The sequence below is a fragment of the Lagopus muta genome, chromosome 10 (assembly GCF_023343835.1).
Source record: "Lagopus muta isolate bLagMut1 chromosome 10, bLagMut1 primary, whole genome shotgun sequence".
In the NCBI taxonomy this organism is placed as follows: domain Eukaryota; kingdom Metazoa; phylum Chordata; class Aves; order Galliformes; family Phasianidae; genus Lagopus; species Lagopus muta.
In genome coordinates this window covers 18,020,736-18,040,900 of record NC_064442.1, presented here as the reverse complement: position 1 = coordinate 18,040,900, position 20,165 = coordinate 18,020,736, and the positions used below count along the sequence as shown (strand labels likewise).

Below are 20,165 nucleotides of genomic sequence, written 5' to 3'. Positions count from 1 at the left end.
ATACCCTGATAACCTCTTTCCTTGCGTGTAGTAGCTTGAAGGTTGTCCTCCTGGGCAAGACGTACGTTCTGTACCATAGGCCTTAAATTTGGCTGGATCTAGTTAAAAATAAATACTGGGTCAGCAGTGCTCTGCTGCAGCAATCTGTTCAGCAGTCCCAGCCTGGTCCCATTTTCCCCAGGGACAGGCTCACATTTCCAATGGAAAGCTGGGCTGGGGGAGCCCTGGCTACCCTGGTCCACGGGTTCACATGGATTTCCCAATTTCTTCAGGCCAGATGGTTAATTTTCAAGCTGGAAAGCACTATTGTAGGCAAAGTTAGACTCTACTCCCTTGGAAAACACCCACCAGGCTTTGCACCAGGGCCAGCCTGTCTGCTTCCTGATTAGAGCACCCAGACGGGCAGGTGACATTTTGCTTCACAGTTGATATCTGCTTACAGATCCAGTCAACAGACACAAAGGACAAAGGCTAATTTGAGGATTAGATAGCTTCTCTCAGTCAGTTTTTTCCTTCTCTGATCAAAAGCAGCCCACAAGCACAACGATTTAGCAATGATGTTAGGCACAAACACCCCCAAAAAGCAATTCCTCAGGGGCAGAATTAAAAGCTCTCTTTTTTATTAAGCTCTCAGGGGAAGAACGCTTTTTGGACAGTGACTCCTGCTGGAAAGGAGAAGGCAGCACAGCCAAGGACCACGCTGGAGAGCGAGGATGTCCTCACACCCACGTTCCTATTGCCAGGACAGCAAGCACACCACTCCAGCTGCCCTTGGGGCAACGCTGGGCTGGGGACACAAGGGCAATTCCTTCTGCAGCCTTCTCAGAAAGGATCACAGGTGAAACAAACGGGGCTGCTTGGCCTGGAGGAACGTTACTCCCCCTCTGTGAGATACCACGGTTTTCCCACAATAAAGAAACGTGGTCTTGGCTTAGGCTTCTAAAAGTCTGCAGTGCTGTACCACATTTCAGTTTGGTACCAGCTGGAACACAACCGTTTCACTCCTTCAGTTGAGCTGCAGGGACACACGCCATCTCGACTCTGTTTCCTGTCGGTTTTATCTCTGAATTGCCAGGAAGGCAATTCTCATGGCAAGCAATCAGCTCTGTGCTGGCAAGCCCCGTTCTTCGAGGATCCTTCTCACGGTCTCCACTATGGTCCACACTTCTGCCATGGCTCCACGACCTGCAGGGCAAGACCAAAGGCTCATGGTGAAAGCACGTCCCACCCCTCGTCTCGTGCACATTCAGCCATGTTGCAATAAAGTTGATGCCCCATAGCTCTGCAAGGCCAGGGCAAAAGCTTGCAAAGTATCCCCATGTTTCCTCATGATTCAGCTGTGGGGGCAAGAGGATCTGCTTGGTCTAGCTGGTTGGGCAGGGATTTTGTGGCATGGTTGGATGCCATCAAGGGAGGAGTGCTCATGCTAACTTAGCTTGGCTCGCAACTCACAAGTCTAAGCAGGAGCACAAGCTCCTCAGACAGTCAATGGAGAGAGGCAGGAAACCTCAAAAGGCGACTCATATGACCTTAATAAGTACCTCATGTTCTGAATCATCTCCAAGGATGTCTGTGCCTAACCCTTGCACAGGGAGCTGGTATCTCAGCTCGCACTGCCCTGGGGGTAAGTGTGCACAAGTGACCAAAACAAAGTGCGTGGGTAACAAAATATCCTACCTCCTTCCTCCACTGCAAACAGCATGGTAGGTATTATTTTGAAATAACCCTTGCCTATTAAAAATAACAAAAACAAAACTAAACTTGACTTCATACCATTCCAGTGACTCCACAGTTAGGCCCACATTAGAGAGAAAGCTGCTCTGGATTTGCACCAGCTTGATTCTTGGGAGTAATTCCTGGAGAAGACTGTGTGCTAAGCAGAACAAAATGTAAAAGCTTTTCCTTTTGGACTGCTTAGTTGCCAGATGAACATCTAAATCTACGCTTTGCTCCCAAACACTTTTTTTAAACCTAGAATGAAAACTTCAAGGTCAGAGACCACTAAATCATCTTAGCCAACCTCATGCATGCACAGAAATCAGGCCACTCGCTCCTGATACCTCCCCACCAGCATCTGTCTCCGTTAGAAGATTCAACAGACAAGAGTCTCTACTGGTTTTTTGTTTTGCTGGCTAATTTGCTGTAATTATTTAAACCAGGAGCCCTACTTGTTGTTAGAAATTAGCTTGGGGAGCTTTTGTTTTCTTCATCTTCCTCCGATTCACTTACACAGCTGAGTTAGTGAGTGCACAGACAAATAGTGAAACCAGCAGGCTCCGAAGGACAGTTACAACTGGAGGACAGAGATGGAAGAGGGAAGGCCATATTGACAGCAGAGAGCTGTGCTCTGCAGGCAGATCACTGCACTGAATCTGACAGGACCTTCAGCTTCCCAGTACAGACGAGCCACCTGAGCCTTGCCTGGGACAGAAGGCATAACTGGAGGCAGTGGAGAGGAGTTGGGATGAAGTGCGATGCTTTTGGAAAGACAAGAAAATTGAGTTTCCCTACTTAGTGAGAATTTCCATCATTTTCAGGCCTGTAAACCCTGTGAGGTTTGAAGCACCCCACAGACAAGACGCAGGAAGATGGGGGTGGCTCTCACCTCCTGTTCTGAGAGGAGCTGCATTTGATGCATCCTGCTAAACAAAAGAAATTCCCCGAATGCACCCTCATGCTTGGCAGAAGGACACCCTTAAAGAGCACTTCCAAGGTCTGCCTTCATCCTACACAACTCATCTTCTCAACATCTTTGGCAATCGACAGCACACGTCGTGCCTATGGGTAAAAATTCTTCCCCTGTGCCAGGCTCCAGAAATTCAGCCAAGGATGAGGAAGATACCAGCAGTTTGGAAGTGTTTTGCAAGGATAAATTGCTGCAGGCCTGCATGTGGTTATGGCACCTCTCAGAGCTCTCCTTATATGGTGGCACATGGATACCACCAAAGCCAGCAGCCCTCAGGTTAACATTTAACCATCCAATCGAGGAAACATTTTAATTGGCAACAAGATTGAATCTGTTATTTTAACTCCTTTTTAGCTGGACTCTACGTCCAAAAACACCTGCAGTGTCTGATGCATGGCCTTAGATGTGAACGATCCAAATTATTACAAGCTCTCACATCACTTACATACATTCACAAATTTCCTTTTCAAGCTTTCCTATCCACCCTCACAACTTTCCCATCCTCCTTTGCATGTCAGCAGAGCATGCTACAAACGCTCCATAACCGTGCATGTAGGTGCTTATCCAGCCAGAGCCATGAGCTGTTCCTTTTGCTTTTTCTCTCCTTCTAGAGGTGTCCTTGGTTCTCATGCTGTTTATCCTGCTCCACAGCTGCTGCTCTGAATAGTTTTTCTTGTATTCCCAACAAACACCCACTTACTATGGAAGAAACGTGGTTGTAATGTGGGAACATGATGGCAGTCACTTCAGGTGAGATCAGTTGCATGAGTGGTAGAAGATGAGCCTCACTCAACAGCAAGTTAAACCACAGTGTCAACAAACAAAACTGGTGCAAACTGAATCTCTTTTCTTTGGCACCAGATGTGCGCTTTGCTATCGGGCCAGTGGAAGGCAAACCCTTTAGTGGATAAAGCTCACAAACCAGAAATTAGTGTGGAAAAAGAGGCTTTGGGGAAAAAGGCCTGGAAAATAAAAATTAAAAAAAAACCAAACAAGAGGAAGATGGGAAAAAAAAGTCACAGGTGAAGAGAATCTTGTGTTTTCAGAGACCTGGAGTGCATTACTGCTCTGCTACAATTCTCCTACCTGCTGCCAGGAAAACCCTGGCATGTGCCAGCAAGAAAATCTTGCTGCAAATTGACTCACAAGCACAAGCGAAGCCGAGTCAGATGTGGCTGCTCCTGCCTCAGCTGCCCTACCATCCTTCTCCTACAGGCTCCTCTGGGAGCTCATTCTCACAGCGGGAACATCTGAACTACACACAAAGCAGCTCCTAAATGACTGTTGGTGTAATGAGGTAACTCCTGATCTGTACTGGTTTTGGCTTTGCCATTCTGAGCTACAAACCACAGCAATGGACATGCTGCTCCTCACGTGGCCACACACCGCTGATGCAAGGGCAGCGACTCCAAGGAACGGCAGGGCAGAGCAGCAGAAAGCATGTTCAGCATCCAGCTCAAAGCCATCTGCACCACTGAGTCAACACACACAGCCCTCCTGCATCTCAGATCCCCATCTGCCAAACAGGGCTGACACAGCAGCTCTGCTTCAGGTGCGTGGAGCTGTGCGAGCAAGAGCATCACTCAGAGGTGCTCCTAAGTTTGCTACAGAAACAGAGGTCCTACACAAGTACTAAAAAAGATAAAGGAAAAGCTCCAAGGGACAAAGAAGCTATGCCAGATGGCCTTTCCACTTCTGCCAAAATGTCTGCACAGAATGACCTCCTTTGGGCGTTTTCCCTTAACATTATTACAAGCACGCAGGAAATTTGATGTAATCAGGTCTAAAACCCCAGAGGAAACATAATTGTCCAGTACAGTTACAGCTGATGCCTGAATTACTTGACTACACTTACCTAACTGTAAATATTTCTAAGTTGTCAGCTCCAGAAAACATTCTCTAAAAGCATTGCATCTACCCAAGAATTCAGACACTAAGAAAGCCAGGCCCGGAATTTAACCACAAAAAACATGTTAGCATCCTGTCTTCACACAGCCATTCATCGAGGTATCCAACAGGGTGGTTAAGATCCTGCTGTTGTTGGGTTATTAGATGAAGGAATGAGTGCAGTACTGTGCAGGTAATAACACATTTGCTATTATGGCTAGAATTGGGCGACGTTTTACAGACAAAACGTCCACAAAAGACTAAGTTAAAGAAGTGAAACCATTCATCCAAAATGCTGGTATAAAAAAAGTCTCAAAACCTCCCAAAAATCAAAACGTGTTCATTTAAGCCAATTGCTAGAGTACAAATGAGACCATTTCACTTGGCACTGTAAGTCTGAAAGTTGGGCACGACAAGTTTTCTTACCCCTTCTCTCACTTCACAGACAAAGCTGATGTCAGAGCTCCAAATCAAAATGAGACTGTGAAGCTGATCTAGCTGAAAAGTAACCCAGGCAACAAACAACAACAAATGGTAAATGTATGTCGTTACACCCTCAGCCACATCTGCAAAGTGCTAATCCTCTGTGTCTGCTCTGAGGGATAAGATATTATCCCCACGTCAGAGATGAGGAACTGAGGCACGGTGGAAACAGCCCACGGTCTCAGCAGAGGGCATGGCTGGGACACCCCAATCCCAGGCTGATAATGCTCACCACAGAGCCTCGCTTCTCTTTGATCTGCTCTCTTAGAGGATGGGTATTTCTTTTAAGCATCACGCCTATCTACCAGCTTGCTTTGAACTAGAGTAATAGGTGTCAGCTAGCACAGGGCAAAGCTTCGTGTTGTTTGTACAAACCTTGGCCATGAGCACCTGCTCACTGCAGTCTAACATCTGGAAGGTCACAGAGCAGAAGAGCAAGGCACCTCCCTTCAGCGTAAGAGGAGCACTGGGGCAGCAAAACAGTCAGAAGACATGCAGCAGGACTGACCTTCATCCCCACACACTAGTTTCTTCACCACACATGGGATCTCTGTGTAGCCAAAGCCTTTCAGCTGCTCCACCTGCTGAGCTGTGATGGGATGCTCCCACATGGCCGTGTTCATAGCCGGGCAGAACAGCAGGGGTTTGTGCAGGTCCCAGGCACGGATGACACAAGTCTGCAAAAGAAGCCAAGAGATTCAGCTCTGAGGAGCATTCTTTTTCATCATCCCTTTGCTCACTTTCCTACACAGAAGCACTTTTCCTCTCCAGGTATCACGAGACAGCCAAAACATCCATCAGTGCAGCTGGACAAGCCTGTAAGCAAGGCCACAGGGCTGCTACTAATGCATGCTGCATTCCAGCAGAGCTCCTCTCTGACAGGCAAGAAGGATGAGGGAGGCTACAAAAAGAATAGATTCCATCCTACTCCGAATCAGGGCCAAGCAAACAGCCCAATCGCTGGCTGAAATCAAGCTGGAACACAATGTGTGCAGACAGCCCATGTGGGAGACCAAGAGTAGCTGAGGGGTGGCCACAGATCGTATCAGCTAAAGAGAAATCCCCAGGCAGCACTTTAGATAAGCCAGCTGTAGAGCTAAACACAAAAAGCTGGCAAGTGAATCTTCTTAAACAACACGGCCAACTGGATCCACAAGGGAAGCACTCCTACTTCCAGCACACAGAAGATAACAACAACACAGCTGGGCTGCTGCAGAAGATGCTGGTAGATTACAAACCACCTAGGAGCTCCTGCATGCTACAGAGGATCATATCTGATACCTCAGTAACGCAGATAAGCTAGTATCACCTCATCTCCTTAAAAAGAGCAATGGTGATTGCTGTTAACAGTGCAGTGCCCATCACCTCGACCTGACAGCATCTAAGCCATGCAAAGGGAATCTCCCAGGTAGCTTGCACCGGTCCCTGGTGCTCAAGCTGTGCTCATTTCAGAGTTCTTCAGAGAATTCTGCCCATCCTTTTTTATGCCCCATGATTTGAACCCTTCCCAGCACAGAGGAATCTGTTCCAACTTGCTAACAAGCACCTCCAGCACTTGCTATTCTTTACTGGAGCTACCACTTTCCCTCACAAAGCTATCCGAGATGACTGGCAGGACTTTGTGAACCCACGTGTCCCTAACACTCTTCCTGAACTCTTCCTCTGTTGGCTGCAGTACACAGGGGTTCAGGAGGACAAGACACTGCTTGTCCCTCTCACAGCACTTTCTGACGTTTCTAGATCTCCAGAGGACTGCTCATACAATTCAGGGCTGTAGCTCTGGGTGCACTTTGCTCATCTGTAGGCATTCTTTTCTTCCTTGGACAGCTAAGCTGACCAAGCAGGGTTCTCCAGGCAGGCCTGATGTACTGTCTTCCATTCCTAACTCTAGAGTCCTTGCATTACTGAAGAGTAATGCAGCATTCACATTTTTGCAGGTTTCTGGCAGACCTTTTGGACTGTTGACCTCATGACCTTTCCTGGTGAAAGCTCAATGGATGGATGCAAAGGACCAAAGTTCCACTGAAGTTCCTCATCACTGAACTGAGACCCATGCTCTCTTTTTAAACACTCTCTGTTCAGCCTTTGATACAGAGCATTTCTAATGTTTAGGAACAAGCAAAAAAACCTGTAGTTGAAAGTTAAGGTAAGTAAGTGTGCACATGTTTGAATTTGTGCTATGCAGTTAGGTGAGGGAGGAGTTGAGGTAGCAGGAAGTAAACAGTTTTATCTGATCCCACAGGTGTCTTTCCAGATTGCATCTAAAAAACGCAGAGAGGAACTCAAAAGTGAGTGTGCGTGCATGTGTGTGTATATGCAGGACAGAGAGAGGATGGAGGTAGAAAGAGAGAAATATTAACCAACAGAAAACAGCAGGAAAGGCACGAAATAGGAACTGGGAGATAATGGAAGAGACAGAGAGAGCCTAGGAATGGAGAAGGATACAGGTAAGGCAAGGAAAGTTTGAAAAGGAGCAGGGGAACCATATTGGCAGAGGAGAGACAAGCAGCTGAGTTGGCAGCAAACATGCAAATCTTGATGCTGCTGAAACACAAAAGTTTCCTTGACAGAAAGGTCAGACTAGTGCTGGGAAGGGAGAGAATGCAGGGACGGCCCTAGGGCAGAGCTGCAGTTAGTTACTCACCAGCAGGTTGTCACAGATACCGTTTGCCAGCTTTGCCAGCGTGTTTGCATCAAGAGGGGCCACCAGCATGAGGTCAGCCCACCGCCGGAGCTCGATGTGCAGGACTGGGTCAGAACGGCCCTTCCACAGCTGTAGGTGAGACAGGATGCAGATTACCCAACCCTCACAACCAGCACTGTGAACAACAGGCATTTTGACGACCTCACCCTCGTTGAACTACAACGCAAAGCTCATTATTTCCACACCAAGTGAGATCTGACAGCGTGATGAAACCAGAGACTGCAGCCACGGCGCTCACTTTCCTGACTTCCAGCCTCCTCCAGTGAAGGCCACGTGGAAGGAGCATTTTGAATGGTGCCTATGTGCCCTGTGCTCTACAAGCAATCCTTTCCCACAAAGACAATTCACACATCCAACTTCAACCTGCAGGAAAGAGCTTTCTCCATCCACGTCATCCCTCAGCTTCCCAAACATCCATCCATTAAAGCCCCATCGATGTATGGCACATCTGAGTAGGGAAATCCTCGACACTGGATCAGTCAATCAAAACCAGACAGGACCACACCAGTGGAAACATTTCCAGAGCATGCCTACAGCAGCCACAGGAATACTCTGCTTGATTCTTTTTGGGAGGGACTGGGCACTTCCTTCCTCTCTTAGCTCTAGGCAAACATTTCTATTTTTCAGTAAAGCTCAGAGTTGCTCAATGGGGTCCCGGGTTCTTCTTAAGAGCACAGTTAACTGGGATAACATCAAGGAAAGCAGCAAACAGTACCAGGCACTTTAGGCCCCAGATGACACACAACCACAGGCCAGCAAGATGTGCATCAGGGCCACGAACTATTCCTTCTCTGACTCATGGGAAACCACAACAAAAACACAGCATCCGGAAATCTGGTGCTCCCCAATGCCTTTCCCAGCTCCTCCACTCACTTCTATTTTCTTTTCGACAAGTCTTTCTAGAAAACTTTCTTTCAGAATAAAACATCTCACAAACATGCTGGTCACGCTTATTTGCTGCCCTTCTGTCAGAATGGCACACTATAAAGGCTACGTGTCTTCTTTCCAGTGTGCCAGCAGACCACAAAGCCTGACCTGCACCTCCTGTATCACCCCACAGAGGGTTCCCCATAAATAGCTTTGCCTGAAGCTGTAGCACCATGAGACCCAAGAAATCTTCATGGGTCTTCTAAGACCAGCAGAAGCTTTCTGGTCAGGAAGACATTTTACACAATCTAGAGATATTCAGAGTCCTGGCACCTAAGCAATCCCTCACTGGAAGGGAAATGTGCATTGAAAGCTTCAGTTCATGCTGATGATTCTGTAGAGACGAGCTGGAAAGATGCCACAGGCCATTGCTGAATCCTGCAGAGCGTGTTCATCCGTAACTCATCTGAGGGGAAAAACTGGTGAAAAAGGTCAAGCTGATTGCAAATTGCCTGGTAAATTCAAGGGAAGACAGATTGGACTCTTCTGTGTATGTGCACCAGTGCCTCTTGAGCTAAACACCCTGCTTCCATCAGGAAAACATCTTGTACAGCCACCCATCTATCACTCTCGTGCAAGGCAGCTCCAGGTGCTGGTATTTGCTTGCTCCCCCACACTGGGGTGGCCCTGCCAGCACAAAGCTCTCCAAACAGACCCAGATGCATTACAGAACAGCTTTGTTTTTCACCCAGGGTGCAGGCAGATTTTGAAAATACAGAGCAAGAAGCTGCAAAACACAAGCAGCTTGGGTAGTTTTGTGATTGTCAGTGGTGCCTACAGATTGAGAATAGGCAGCAACAAGGAGAATTAAGCTGTTGCCTTCCTGACAAGTATGAGTCATGGCAACCACCTAACACCTTCACCACAACTTCACAGTGGCTTTCTTTGACATTTCCTGATACTCCTCTCAGAGCTGAGGGTGGCTGCTAAGCCCAGGGTGGTGAGGGACCACCTGTAGCTACACTGCCTGCTGCAAAGCCTGCTAGGTGGTAGAAAACCCCCTGCTACAGTCACGGCAGCTCCATTTAGCATGGGTGGGCCAGTGCTTTCTGAAAGCCATGCTCCAAAGCACACAGTACTACAACAAAGAAAGGAAGCCTAGCCAAGAATCTACAGCTTATTGCAAAGAAACACCCATGCTTCTAAGGGGGCTGCTCCAAAAGTTATGTCTCCTGTTTTACTATGTTGCCATCAGAAGTGGATGTTAGTGGTACAGCAGATGAGGTTGAGCCTTCCCACCAAGATTCCATTACCTGTTGTTGCCATGTGACAGATGGCAGCAAAGGGGCACTCAGACAAAATGGCATCTGACACGGAAGTGCATGTGGAGCAGCGAATGTGTGCATGCATGAGCACATGATGGAACTACCAGCAGGACTAGAAAGAAGCCCTTGCAGACTCCTGAGGAAGAGCAACTCACCTGCCATTCATCTTCATCGCTGTAGAGGGTGACGGGAATTTCCTGGGGCTTGTAGAAATGCTTTGCTCTCTCAGTAGTCACCACCTTCACTTCAAGCTAATCAGAAAGCAATGAGAGAATGTCCTGGTTTCAGCTGGGACAGCAGTGCTTTGTTTTTTCCCTTCATAGTGTCTGGTATGACGCTATGTTTTGGCTCTAGGAGAAAACCAATGTTGATAACACACCAACACAGCCAAGGATCTTTCAGTTTCTCAGCTTCTCATACTGCTCTGCCAGTGATGGGGGCTGAGAGGGCACAAAGAGCTGGGAGTAGACAGAACCAGGAGCTGATCTAAAATGGCCCAAGGGACATTCCATATCATGTGACATCATGCAAAAAAATACCCAAAAAGCCAAAAAAAACCCAACAACCTGGGCATCAGTTGGCAGCTGGTGAGCAATTCCTTGTGCATCACTTGTTTTGTATCTTTTTATGTCTTAGTAAACAGTCTTTATCTCAAGCCACAAGTTGTATTTTGTTGTTTTTTTTTGGTTTGGTTTGGTTTTTTTTTCCCCCTGATTCTTTCCCCCATCCCACTGGGAGGAGAGTAAGCGAATGACTGCGGTGCTGAGCTACACGGCAGGTTAAACCACATCAGAGAAAGGCCAACAGTTACGGCTTGAAGAAATCCTGCAAAGCTGGGTAGATGAGGAGGGTTTGAGCAGTGAAGACTTTGAAAGATATGCAGACATTCCCCTCCTGTGTGCATGTGCATAACCGCACCTATTCAGAGCTGAAAGGTCAGGCCACTGCAAGTGCTCACAGGAGCTGACGACTCTTTCCATTGCCACCTTAACACAGGCAGGTGATTAGTCACTGTCTGCCAAACTCGTTCAGATGGTCAGTTCACAGCAGGGCCAGCAAAAAGGACAGAGAAAGTCAGAAGGGAGATGCAGCTCTGCTCAGAACTTCAAAGAGACGGCAAGAAGCAGCAAACCGAAGCTCTGGGAGAGATGTCCTTTAATCACGAAAGGGAGTAGCAGAGCATCTCACCTTAGAGGATTCCCTTAGCCACTGCACAAAGGGGTGGCCTGCCAGGATCGCTCTTCCCACACTCGGAGCCAAGAGGAAGTGCAGTGCTCAGTCACAAGTCCTGCCAAGGGAGAAGCTGGGAGCTGGGGCTCAGCACTACCAGCTCAAAGCAAGCCCGTCCCTGCAGAACGAGGTTCCAGAAGAAGCAGAGGCTCCAAGCTCCTCTCACTGCCTTGGGCATTTTTGGAACAGCAGGATTTTAGTTTAACTCTGCCTACCCATACCTGTTATGAAGGATATACATCCCTGTATACCAGTACACCAAAGCACTTGGCTTTGGAAGAATGATTTTTTGATCACCACTTCTTTGCCCTTCAGTTCTTCCCTCTGCCCTTCTCTCTAGATGTCACGAGTACCTCCTGATGACAAAAGTTGGTTTCTATACAGCCAGAAGAGTAAACCAGTGGCTTGCACAAAGGAAAAGGAGATCAGGTAAAATGTACATAAGGGTTCCTCTTAGAGAAATCTCTGAAATCTTAGATGAGCCTGCTGTCTTACTGAAAATCATCTGAAGCTTCATCTGTGCAGTATCTATAAAGTGAAGAAATCCTATCACGTCCCTTTGACATATGGCATGAACAGCTATGAGGTGCTAAGTGTGACAGGAGTTCTTCCTGTAGTAATCTTAGCAGGTGGGAAACATGGAATTTGTCCTAGTTTCTACATGTCTCATGATCTACTCAAAGTTGTACCTCTGACAAATGTATTCTCCAGCCAGTTCCTTACCCAGGAAAGAGTACACCTGGCCAGGGCATAGGCTGCCAACTTCTCCAGAACACTGTGGGCTTTGCTAAAGACTAGGCAGACTATGCCAACAGCCTTTCTCTTATCCATCAGGCAGGTCACCCAGTTACAGGAGATTAGGTTGGTCAAGCAGGACCCGCCTTTCATGAACCCATGCTGGCTAGGCCTGATCCTCTGGTTGTCCTGCACATGCCGTGTGATCTCACTCAAGATGATCTGTTCCATAACCTTCCCTGGCACTGAGGTCAGGTTGACAGGCCTGTAGTTCCCCAGGTCCTCCTTACAACCCTTCTTGTAGATGTGAGTCACGCAGGCAAGCCTCCAATCCTCTGGGACCTCTCCAGCTGACTGAGTGCACTGACAGATGGCGCCAAGTTGTGGGAATACAAGAAAAACTATTCAGAGCAGCAGCTGTGGAGTAGGATAATCAGCATGAGAACCAAGGACACCTCTAGAAGAAGAGAAAAAGCAAAAGGAACAGCTCATGGCTCTGGCTGGATAAGCACCCACATGCACGGTTATGGAGCGTTTGTAGCATGCTCTGCTGACATGCAAAGGTGGATGGGAAAGTTGTGAAGGCGGATAGGAAAGCTTGAAAAGGAGGTTTGTGAATGTATGTAAGTGATGTGAGAGCTTGTAATAATTTGGATCGTTCACATCTAAGGCCATGCATCAGACGCTGCAGGAAGTGGCTCAGTAATCACCTCTGCCAGCTCCCTCAGCACCCTTGGGTGCGTCCCATATGGTCCCTAGGATTTGTGACAGGTGGAGCAGAAGGTCTCTAATTGCCTCCAACCTGAATCGTGGGAGGTTTATTCTGCTCCCCAGCCCACATTTCCAGATCAGGGGGTGGAGTATGTTGAGGGCAACTGGTCCGACAGATGTGAAGAAGGCACTGAGAGCCTCAGCCTTTTTCTTATCCTCAGTGGCATCACGTGCAGCAGGACCAGCCACGAAGCAGAGCCAGAATCAGACTCATTCTGCATGAGCTAATCTCACGCAGATGCACATCAGACCACCATAAACGAAGCATTTCCTTATTTTCATCCCCTGTTGCTCACTGTCTGCTCCCTGACAGCTCTCTGAGCAACCCGCGATGCGGTTCTGTTAGCCCAACAGAGAGATAGGAAAAAACCAGCCTCAGCAACACCTTCCTCCCACTGCAACCAGAGCTGAAACACTGACAGAGCCCTCAGCATGTGTGCCCTCACTTGAACAAACAGCTGAAAACCTCCAACCTCCAAGCAGCTGCCTTCAACAGCAGCGGTTGAAGTGACAAAACGTGTTAACCTATCTCTCCAGCACCATCTATTCTACCATCAGGATACTCCTAAGAACAGAGCAGTGTTGATTATCTGCACCCTACACGACTAGAATAGCAGTTTGGAGCAATGGAAAAAAAACCAGGCACAGCATACCGTTGGTTTTGGCAATTTTTCCCATTTCCTGAAGAAAAATAGCTGCTCATAATATCACTCCTTAGCACTATTTTTTTGGCTTTTTGATGCTTTTAGATGTCTGCTCTTTTTTCAAGAGGCCCTAGCCTGGAATCATAGCTCTATTTCTAGAGCTTGCAAGAGTGAAGATCATATAGCAAGCAACCATGTTGCTCCTGTATTAATCTCACCTTGAAGTCAGCTGTGTGGAGCCAAGCACCGACACCCACAAAGGTGCTAACACTGCTCTCTGCTATCCTTGGAGCTCCAACGAGATGTTAACCCTGCAGTCTGTAAGATGCTATTTATCTGTTGAGCAATGTGTGCCTTAAAGGTGCTCGTTTACCTTCTGCAATTGTACCAGTAAGCCAGATCTGCACCAAAACCTCTCACCAGTAGTATTTGTTAGTGGGATTCCAATTTCACAGTTAGCCATAAAAATGTCAGGATCTTCAGGAGACACAGCTGCATCTGTATTGTGCTGGATTTTGTGTCTTGCTGCTTCAGTTGCAGCAGTACTCCAACGTTTCTAACCTAGACCGAAATAGCTGGTTAAGAGGCTAAAGGGGACATAACCAAAATCCAAATTGTATTTATTTTTTTTAAGATAGTTTCATAAACATCTCTGGTCTGAAGGAAAAAAAAACCAAAAACAACATTCTTTAAAGTCCAGGAACAGGGAAGAGCTGGCTATTGAGTACTGCATCCAACCTACCATAACCAAGAGTGTATCAGAGAGATGTTCAAGGACTGAGCAGTGATGACTCCACCACTCCTCCAAAAAGCTGCTCTAGCAGTTTCATTATTCTCTCTGGTTAAGGTTTGCTGCTGGGGTGGGCTCCTGGATCCCTTGTTCTCAGTGAGTGTTTCAAGTCTCTCCAGCTATGCTGGAAACAGATCAGTGCTCTCAAGATCACTTTAGCCTACATAGTTTTTCCTTCTATTTACTTGGCACACCCACTGTTTGACTGCACATATCTCTGCTTAAACAGTAAAATCTCTCTAGCCACACAGACAAATTCCTTTACTGGAGACAGTTTAGACTAGCTGGAGTCTTTGCTAGCATCTGCTGCAGAAGAGAATGAGCATCCCCTGCTGCTGAATGGCACCTACAAACTGACACAGAGATACCTGGCAGGAGTGCAGTGAAATCTTATGACGTGACTCAAACTGACAAGGCCAGATAACATCCGGAAGCTTCAAGAACAATAGGTCTCACCCAGAGAAAAGTTTGCCATTTCCTTTCTTTATGACTAACTGACATTCTGGCAATGGGACTTTTTTTTTTTGGCCAGTTTTTTGCCAGGCCATTCAAAAGCAGCAGGATTCCAATGGAGGCAATGCATGTGTCTGGCACAACACCAGGAGTTGGCACAACACCAGGATGCCCTACGTGCCCCATCTCCCCACAGCAACACGTGCAAGAAAAATAACCTGAAAAGCATCAACTGATGTTGCACTGAATCCCCAGACCTTCAGAGAGCCTGAACAAAAGGCAGTAAGATGAAGTCGTGGCAGTTATCACCCTCGTGGACATGATAAAGTTTAATGAGTGCAAAAATCACACCACCAAGTTGTTCACTGAGGACCATTTAAGCAGAAACATCCATTTTATACTAAGTACTCCATTCTCAAACCTCTGACCACATCTCCTCTGCTATGAATCCCCCTCTGCTTCTGTCCTGCTTCCACAACAGCTGCTCTATGTTCTGTTCCTTCAGTTGACACGATAGGCCCATGCAGGTTGAACTCAATGGAGAAGTTATGCTCTCAGGTAGAAAAATCACATCAGAAGCGAATAAACTAATGAATTTAATTAACAAATTCAGTACCAGAAGCTCCTGACCATTTTGGATGCCGAACTTGCACTTTTTAGTGCAACAAAAGCCTAAAACCAGTGGCCATAAGGCCTGCACCACACATCACAGAATGCAGAATTTAAGTCTGGCCATCAGCAGTTTTAAATGATGCATCAAGCTCACAGAGAAGAAATGCACTTGATGCATTACATTGGATCATTTGCACTTTTCCCATCGCTTGGGATGAAGGCTGTCCTGAGCACCACGAGCACCAAGGTACTCAGGGACTGTCTGAGACTCTCCTGATTCTGTTTTTCATGTTCTCACAGCTCTGAGGTGAAGCCTCCCAGACCATCCAAAAGCTTCAATATGCCTGCCAATATATTGGGATATTCAAGTGCACACCCTCACTGCTGCTGCTCTTTCATTCCATTGCTCCAAACCAGACACTTTGTCTCTTAAAAGACAAAGGTCTCCTTATTCTTTTTTTTGCAACTTTATTTTACAGCAAAAGTTACCACACTTCCCTCTCAGATTTTAGTCACTAGTGGCCTCTGCTGGACATCTCTGTTATTTCAAACAAGAAACTTGAGTTTAAAAACTAAACTGATGTATGTGTCTGCATTTTTTATCTCCTGTTGGTTGTTTTTTACAAGGCTTGGTTGCTTTCTGTTGGTCAGACAAGTGTCCATCTTTGTAAAGACAAGGCCACACCTGCTGTAAACTGGAAGGTTCTAATTAGAAATTTCAAGCCCCAGAAAGCATTCACTCACGTGTCTGTAGCCAGATCTGGCAAGGATGGATGGACTCCACAGTACAACAAACAAACAAGAATGTATTAAATCATTTTTCAGAAAATTAAACAAGCTGAGCTGAACTAATTTCATAGTGCACAATCTAAATGTCTGCCTGGGAAGGCACCCAGAAAGTTACTGCCCTTTCAACTTGATTTCAAGCTAAATCTTAAGTATAGAGAAATAAGAAACAAGAGGAAAAAATAATGTTTTTTAAAAGCTGGAGGAAGCCATCCTAACTTTCAAACTCAAAGGCTCAATGGCAGAGGAAATTCCTCATTTCAGCAGAAGCCACTGGACTCTGCTAGAAAGGAGAAACAGGGTAATGCCAACTTTACTGATGGAGTTACTCACCCCAGGGATTTCCAGCAATCCAGAGATGAGGAGAGGCAGTTTCAGAGCAGCCACGCTCCCAGTCACACCCACCAGGACATGGAACTTTTCCTGTGGCACAGATGAACTCGTTTGTGCAAGTGAGAAGGGCTCCATGGTCCAGCCAAGCTCTACGAGCATAGAGAAATCAAGACATGTTTGTAATGAGAAGCACAGCAGAGTTCCACCAACACACACCCAAAGGCACAGGACTAAGCCTGGACTGTACAGAATCTAAAGAGACTCCGTGTGATGCTGAACATTCAGGCCCTGATCCACCAAGATTTAAGCATCAGCACACCTCAAAGCACAGGAATTGCCAATTCCTCCCATTTCCTTCAAGCACAATTTCCTCTAGGATGCTGGTAAACAGAATGCTACAGACTACAAAGGCTCAGTTTTGGGAGCTGTTAGCTTGACAAAGAAACAGAGAGACTCTCTCACATGTTGGACATGGGATGAAATTAACAATAACTGTACCTTTCACACTGATTAAAGGCAAGATATGCAGTGCTCTCCACACTCTGGTAAATAATAAATGCAGGGACACATTTCAGTAAGTAAAAATTTGGGGCTTCTCAGGCAAGTATCACTGGATCCCAATTCACTATATCACTGTGTATTTACAGCAGCACTAAGTTTTACTCTTTCAGAAGCAAGAAAAAAAGATCAAAACAGTGAATAAAACATAGAATAGAACAGCCACCAAGTGAAAACACCTCCCAAGGAATGTGAAGGTCAGAACTGCTCACCCAGCAGTGCCAGACAAAGGTACCCACAGGCTGAAGTGGCTGCTTTTGAAGGTGCATGGTGAGCACGGATGATTCACGATGGTCTTTGGTCACTCCTGAGCCACCACCATGCTGACAAATTGCCAGTGATAAATCACTCAGCATTATTCTGGCAAAGGAAAGCATCCTGCCCAGAGAAGGTGTGGATGCTCCATTCATGGAGGTGTTCAAGGCCAGGCTGCTCAGAGCCCTGGGTGACATGGCCCAGCGCCTCATTTAGTGGCTGGCAACCTGCTGCTGTGGGCATCAGAACTGGATGATCTTCGAGGCCCGTTACAACCAATCCATTCCATGAACCTATGACTTCTCTACATAATCAGTGCAAACATCTCTGTTTAAGAAGTCTCGGAGTTCACAAATAAATTCATTTCTTGAAAAGACCTGAAAACTGTACTTTAATGATGACATTACAAAGGGATTCAGTGAAATTAACTTCCTCCTTATTCACAGGAAGTTACCTGGCACTATTTTGGGAAGAACGGAGGAAGGAAGAGACCTTTACACACTCAAACTATGTTTTTGCAGTAGAAACTTCCAATACCAAGGCACAGGCCTTTACTGAACTTATAACTTTCTTACAAAACAGCTGAGTAGGTTAAAATGGCAGCACAGGTTGCTTTTCACAAGAAGGATGCTGAGCAACAGGAGAGAACGGAGGCTAGGGCATCCTGACCAGGGTCAGAAATAATCCAAAGGGTTTGAGCAATGCCCACAGTGATTAAATATGAACAATATGAACTTCTGCGAAAGAACACGCAAGTTCATTGAAAAGGGAAAGGCTGCTAAAGAAATGTAAATGCGTAATTAAATTTATGCTTGTTAGCACAGCATAATAGGTATCATAAATCAGGAATTGGGGCTTCGTAACCTTTAGATGTGCCCTGATATGGGTTTCTTTTTTCTTAAACGTGGCTTTTGTAAGCAGGGAGAGATAAGGCAAAAATACAGAGGCGGGTAAGGAAGGCCTGGCATAAGATAAAACAGGTACGACAGCTTCAAGAAATATTGCCCTCCTGTACCCATAGAAGAGTACAAAACAATCTTAAAAAACAACAGGTTGGTTATATAGAAAAATGGGTTAGCAAGTGCATTGTGTAGATTGTGAGCCTGGAGTACCTAGCCAATAGCAGAACAGGGGAGTTATTACCTGCAATGGGACAAAAAGTATTTAATGGTGATTTGCTGATTCAGTGTGCGTTTTCTCCCTTGCCAAAAACAGCCACCAAGTGAAAACACCTCCCAAGGAATGTGAAGGTCAGAACTGCTCACCCAGCAGTGCCAGACAAAGGTACCCACAGGCTGAAGTGGCTGCTTTTGAAGGTGCATGGTGAGCAGGGATGATTCACCATGGTCTTTGGTCACCCCTGAGCCACCACCATGCTGACAAATTGCCAGTGATAAATCACTCAGCATTATTCTGGCAAAGGAAAGCATCCTGCCCAGAGAAGGTGTGGATGCTCCATTCATGGAGGTGTTCAAGGCCAGGCTGGGTGGAGCATGGGGTGAATGGATCCAGTGCCTGATTTAGTGGCTGGCAACCCTGCCCACAGCAGCAGCATCAGAACTGGATGACGCCCATTCCAACTAAGCCCTTCTATGACTTCTCTATATAATCAATACAAACCATCTCTGTTTAAGAAGTCTCAAACTAGCGAATAAATTCATTTCTTGAAAAGACCTGAAAACTGTACTTTAGTGACAGCATTACACTGAGATTCAGTGAAGTTAACTACCTTGTTATTCATGGAAGTTACTTAGAAGTATTTTGGGAAGAATGGAGGAAGGAAGTGACATTTACACTGCCTTTACTTTAGGTGTCAGCTCGTTAGCCAGATTCCATCTAGACAATCAAGCCTTTGGCCATTCCCTGAAGTCATCCAGAACTGAGTTTAATATCAGATCCTTCACAGAGCAACTGCAGGAGTTACGCAGAGCCTGACCTCACCGAGCAGCTGAGATTTGCCAGCACAAAGATCCTTGCTGACTGCATCCACCTATTAGCTGCAGCACAGCAGGGGCCACGTATCCTTCCTCCACACTCTGCTGAGAATTAACACGTTGTGCTCAGTTCTTTGAGGCTGTAAAAAGAAAAGCAGGAAGGTCAGGAGCATGACTTCAGCTTCAGCTCCCAGCACTGCTTACCAGGAGCCATTAATAAGGGGAACACAGCATGCATAATGATAGGCAAGGTGTTTCAGTGCTACAGCAATATGTGCTTCCTGCTGTCACACGCTGCTCAGAGATGAGCACTTCCATACACTTCCTCCACAATTACTAAACAATTAATCAACCAGAGCATCTCCCCCATGAATTCTGGGAAATAAGACGTAACAGGCATGCAGCAGAAAGGACTGTGAGCAACAGAAAGGTCAACCCTTCCTCTTACCGAACCACAGTTCTGGGGAACGAACCAAGAACCACCGCAAAGGCAAACAGCTCGCAGGCCTCCTTCACTATTCAATAGTTCCACAACTCTGAGAAACGCCTCTGAGGCAAAGAACGGGACGGAGGAGTCCAGCAGGCAAAGCAGAAAGGGTTACAGTGGTGCGGGATAGGCGGGCTCTGCCCCGCGGCCTAGCTGCGGCCTAGCGAGAACCCGGCCCTCACAAGGCTCGCGCGTCGCTTAGCAACGGGGCGGGCGGCGAAAGGCACACTGGGAAATTGAGTTCTTCGTAGAGACGCGGGGTGTTCGCGCATGCGCGCTGCTGACGGCGGGAGGGTGGCGCTGAGGCCCGGCCTGGCCTTGCGGGCCTGCCCGAAAGCCTGGCGGCCCAGTGGCTCGCCTCAACCACCCCCCACGCAAAGCGCGGTTGGTGGCGTGATGTGCAGCACACACGGCCCTGTTCTCCCACCCCACAGAGCAATGAGGTCACACGTCATCCCCTTAGTGCCCGCAGGGATCCCGGCTCGGGGGTCTTGCATGAAGCATTTCTGAGAGGAAACAGCCATAAAAATACACACGGGGTGGAAATGAAGCAGAGGAGCGAGTGGGGAGCAAGCGGGTGCTCCTTGGAGCCTGAGGCAGAGCTGGGCACTGCGTGGCAGGCAAC

General features: G+C 47.0%; 1 protein-coding gene across 7 annotated transcripts; it reads right to left on the bottom strand.

Annotated features, from left to right (window-relative positions):
- Positions 1-560: 560 nt before the first annotated feature.
- PPCDC (phosphopantothenoylcysteine decarboxylase) lies at positions 561-19,872 on the bottom strand. Of its 7 annotated transcripts, none has more exons than XM_048956313.1 (7): positions 19,502-19,862; positions 19,061-19,193; positions 16,307-16,455; positions 10,108-10,203; positions 7,701-7,829; positions 5,565-5,733; positions 561-1,185 (listed from the first exon to the last, which is right to left on the bottom strand). In XM_048956313.1, exons 3-7 carry the CDS (start codon positions 16,439-16,441, stop codon positions 1,100-1,102), a joined length of 615 nt encoding a protein of 204 aa, XP_048812270.1. In that variant the 5' UTR covers positions 16,442-16,455; positions 19,061-19,193; positions 19,502-19,862; the 3' UTR covers positions 561-1,099. The 7 variants fall into 7 exon arrangements, with proteins under 7 accessions (XP_048812270.1, XP_048812269.1, XP_048812275.1 ...); XM_048956312.1 differs by having other exon boundaries at positions 19,056-19,193; positions 19,502-19,860; XM_048956318.1 differs by lacking the exon at positions 10,108-10,203 and having other exon boundaries at positions 19,056-19,193; positions 19,502-19,867.
- Positions 19,873-20,165: the final 293 nt, after the last annotated feature.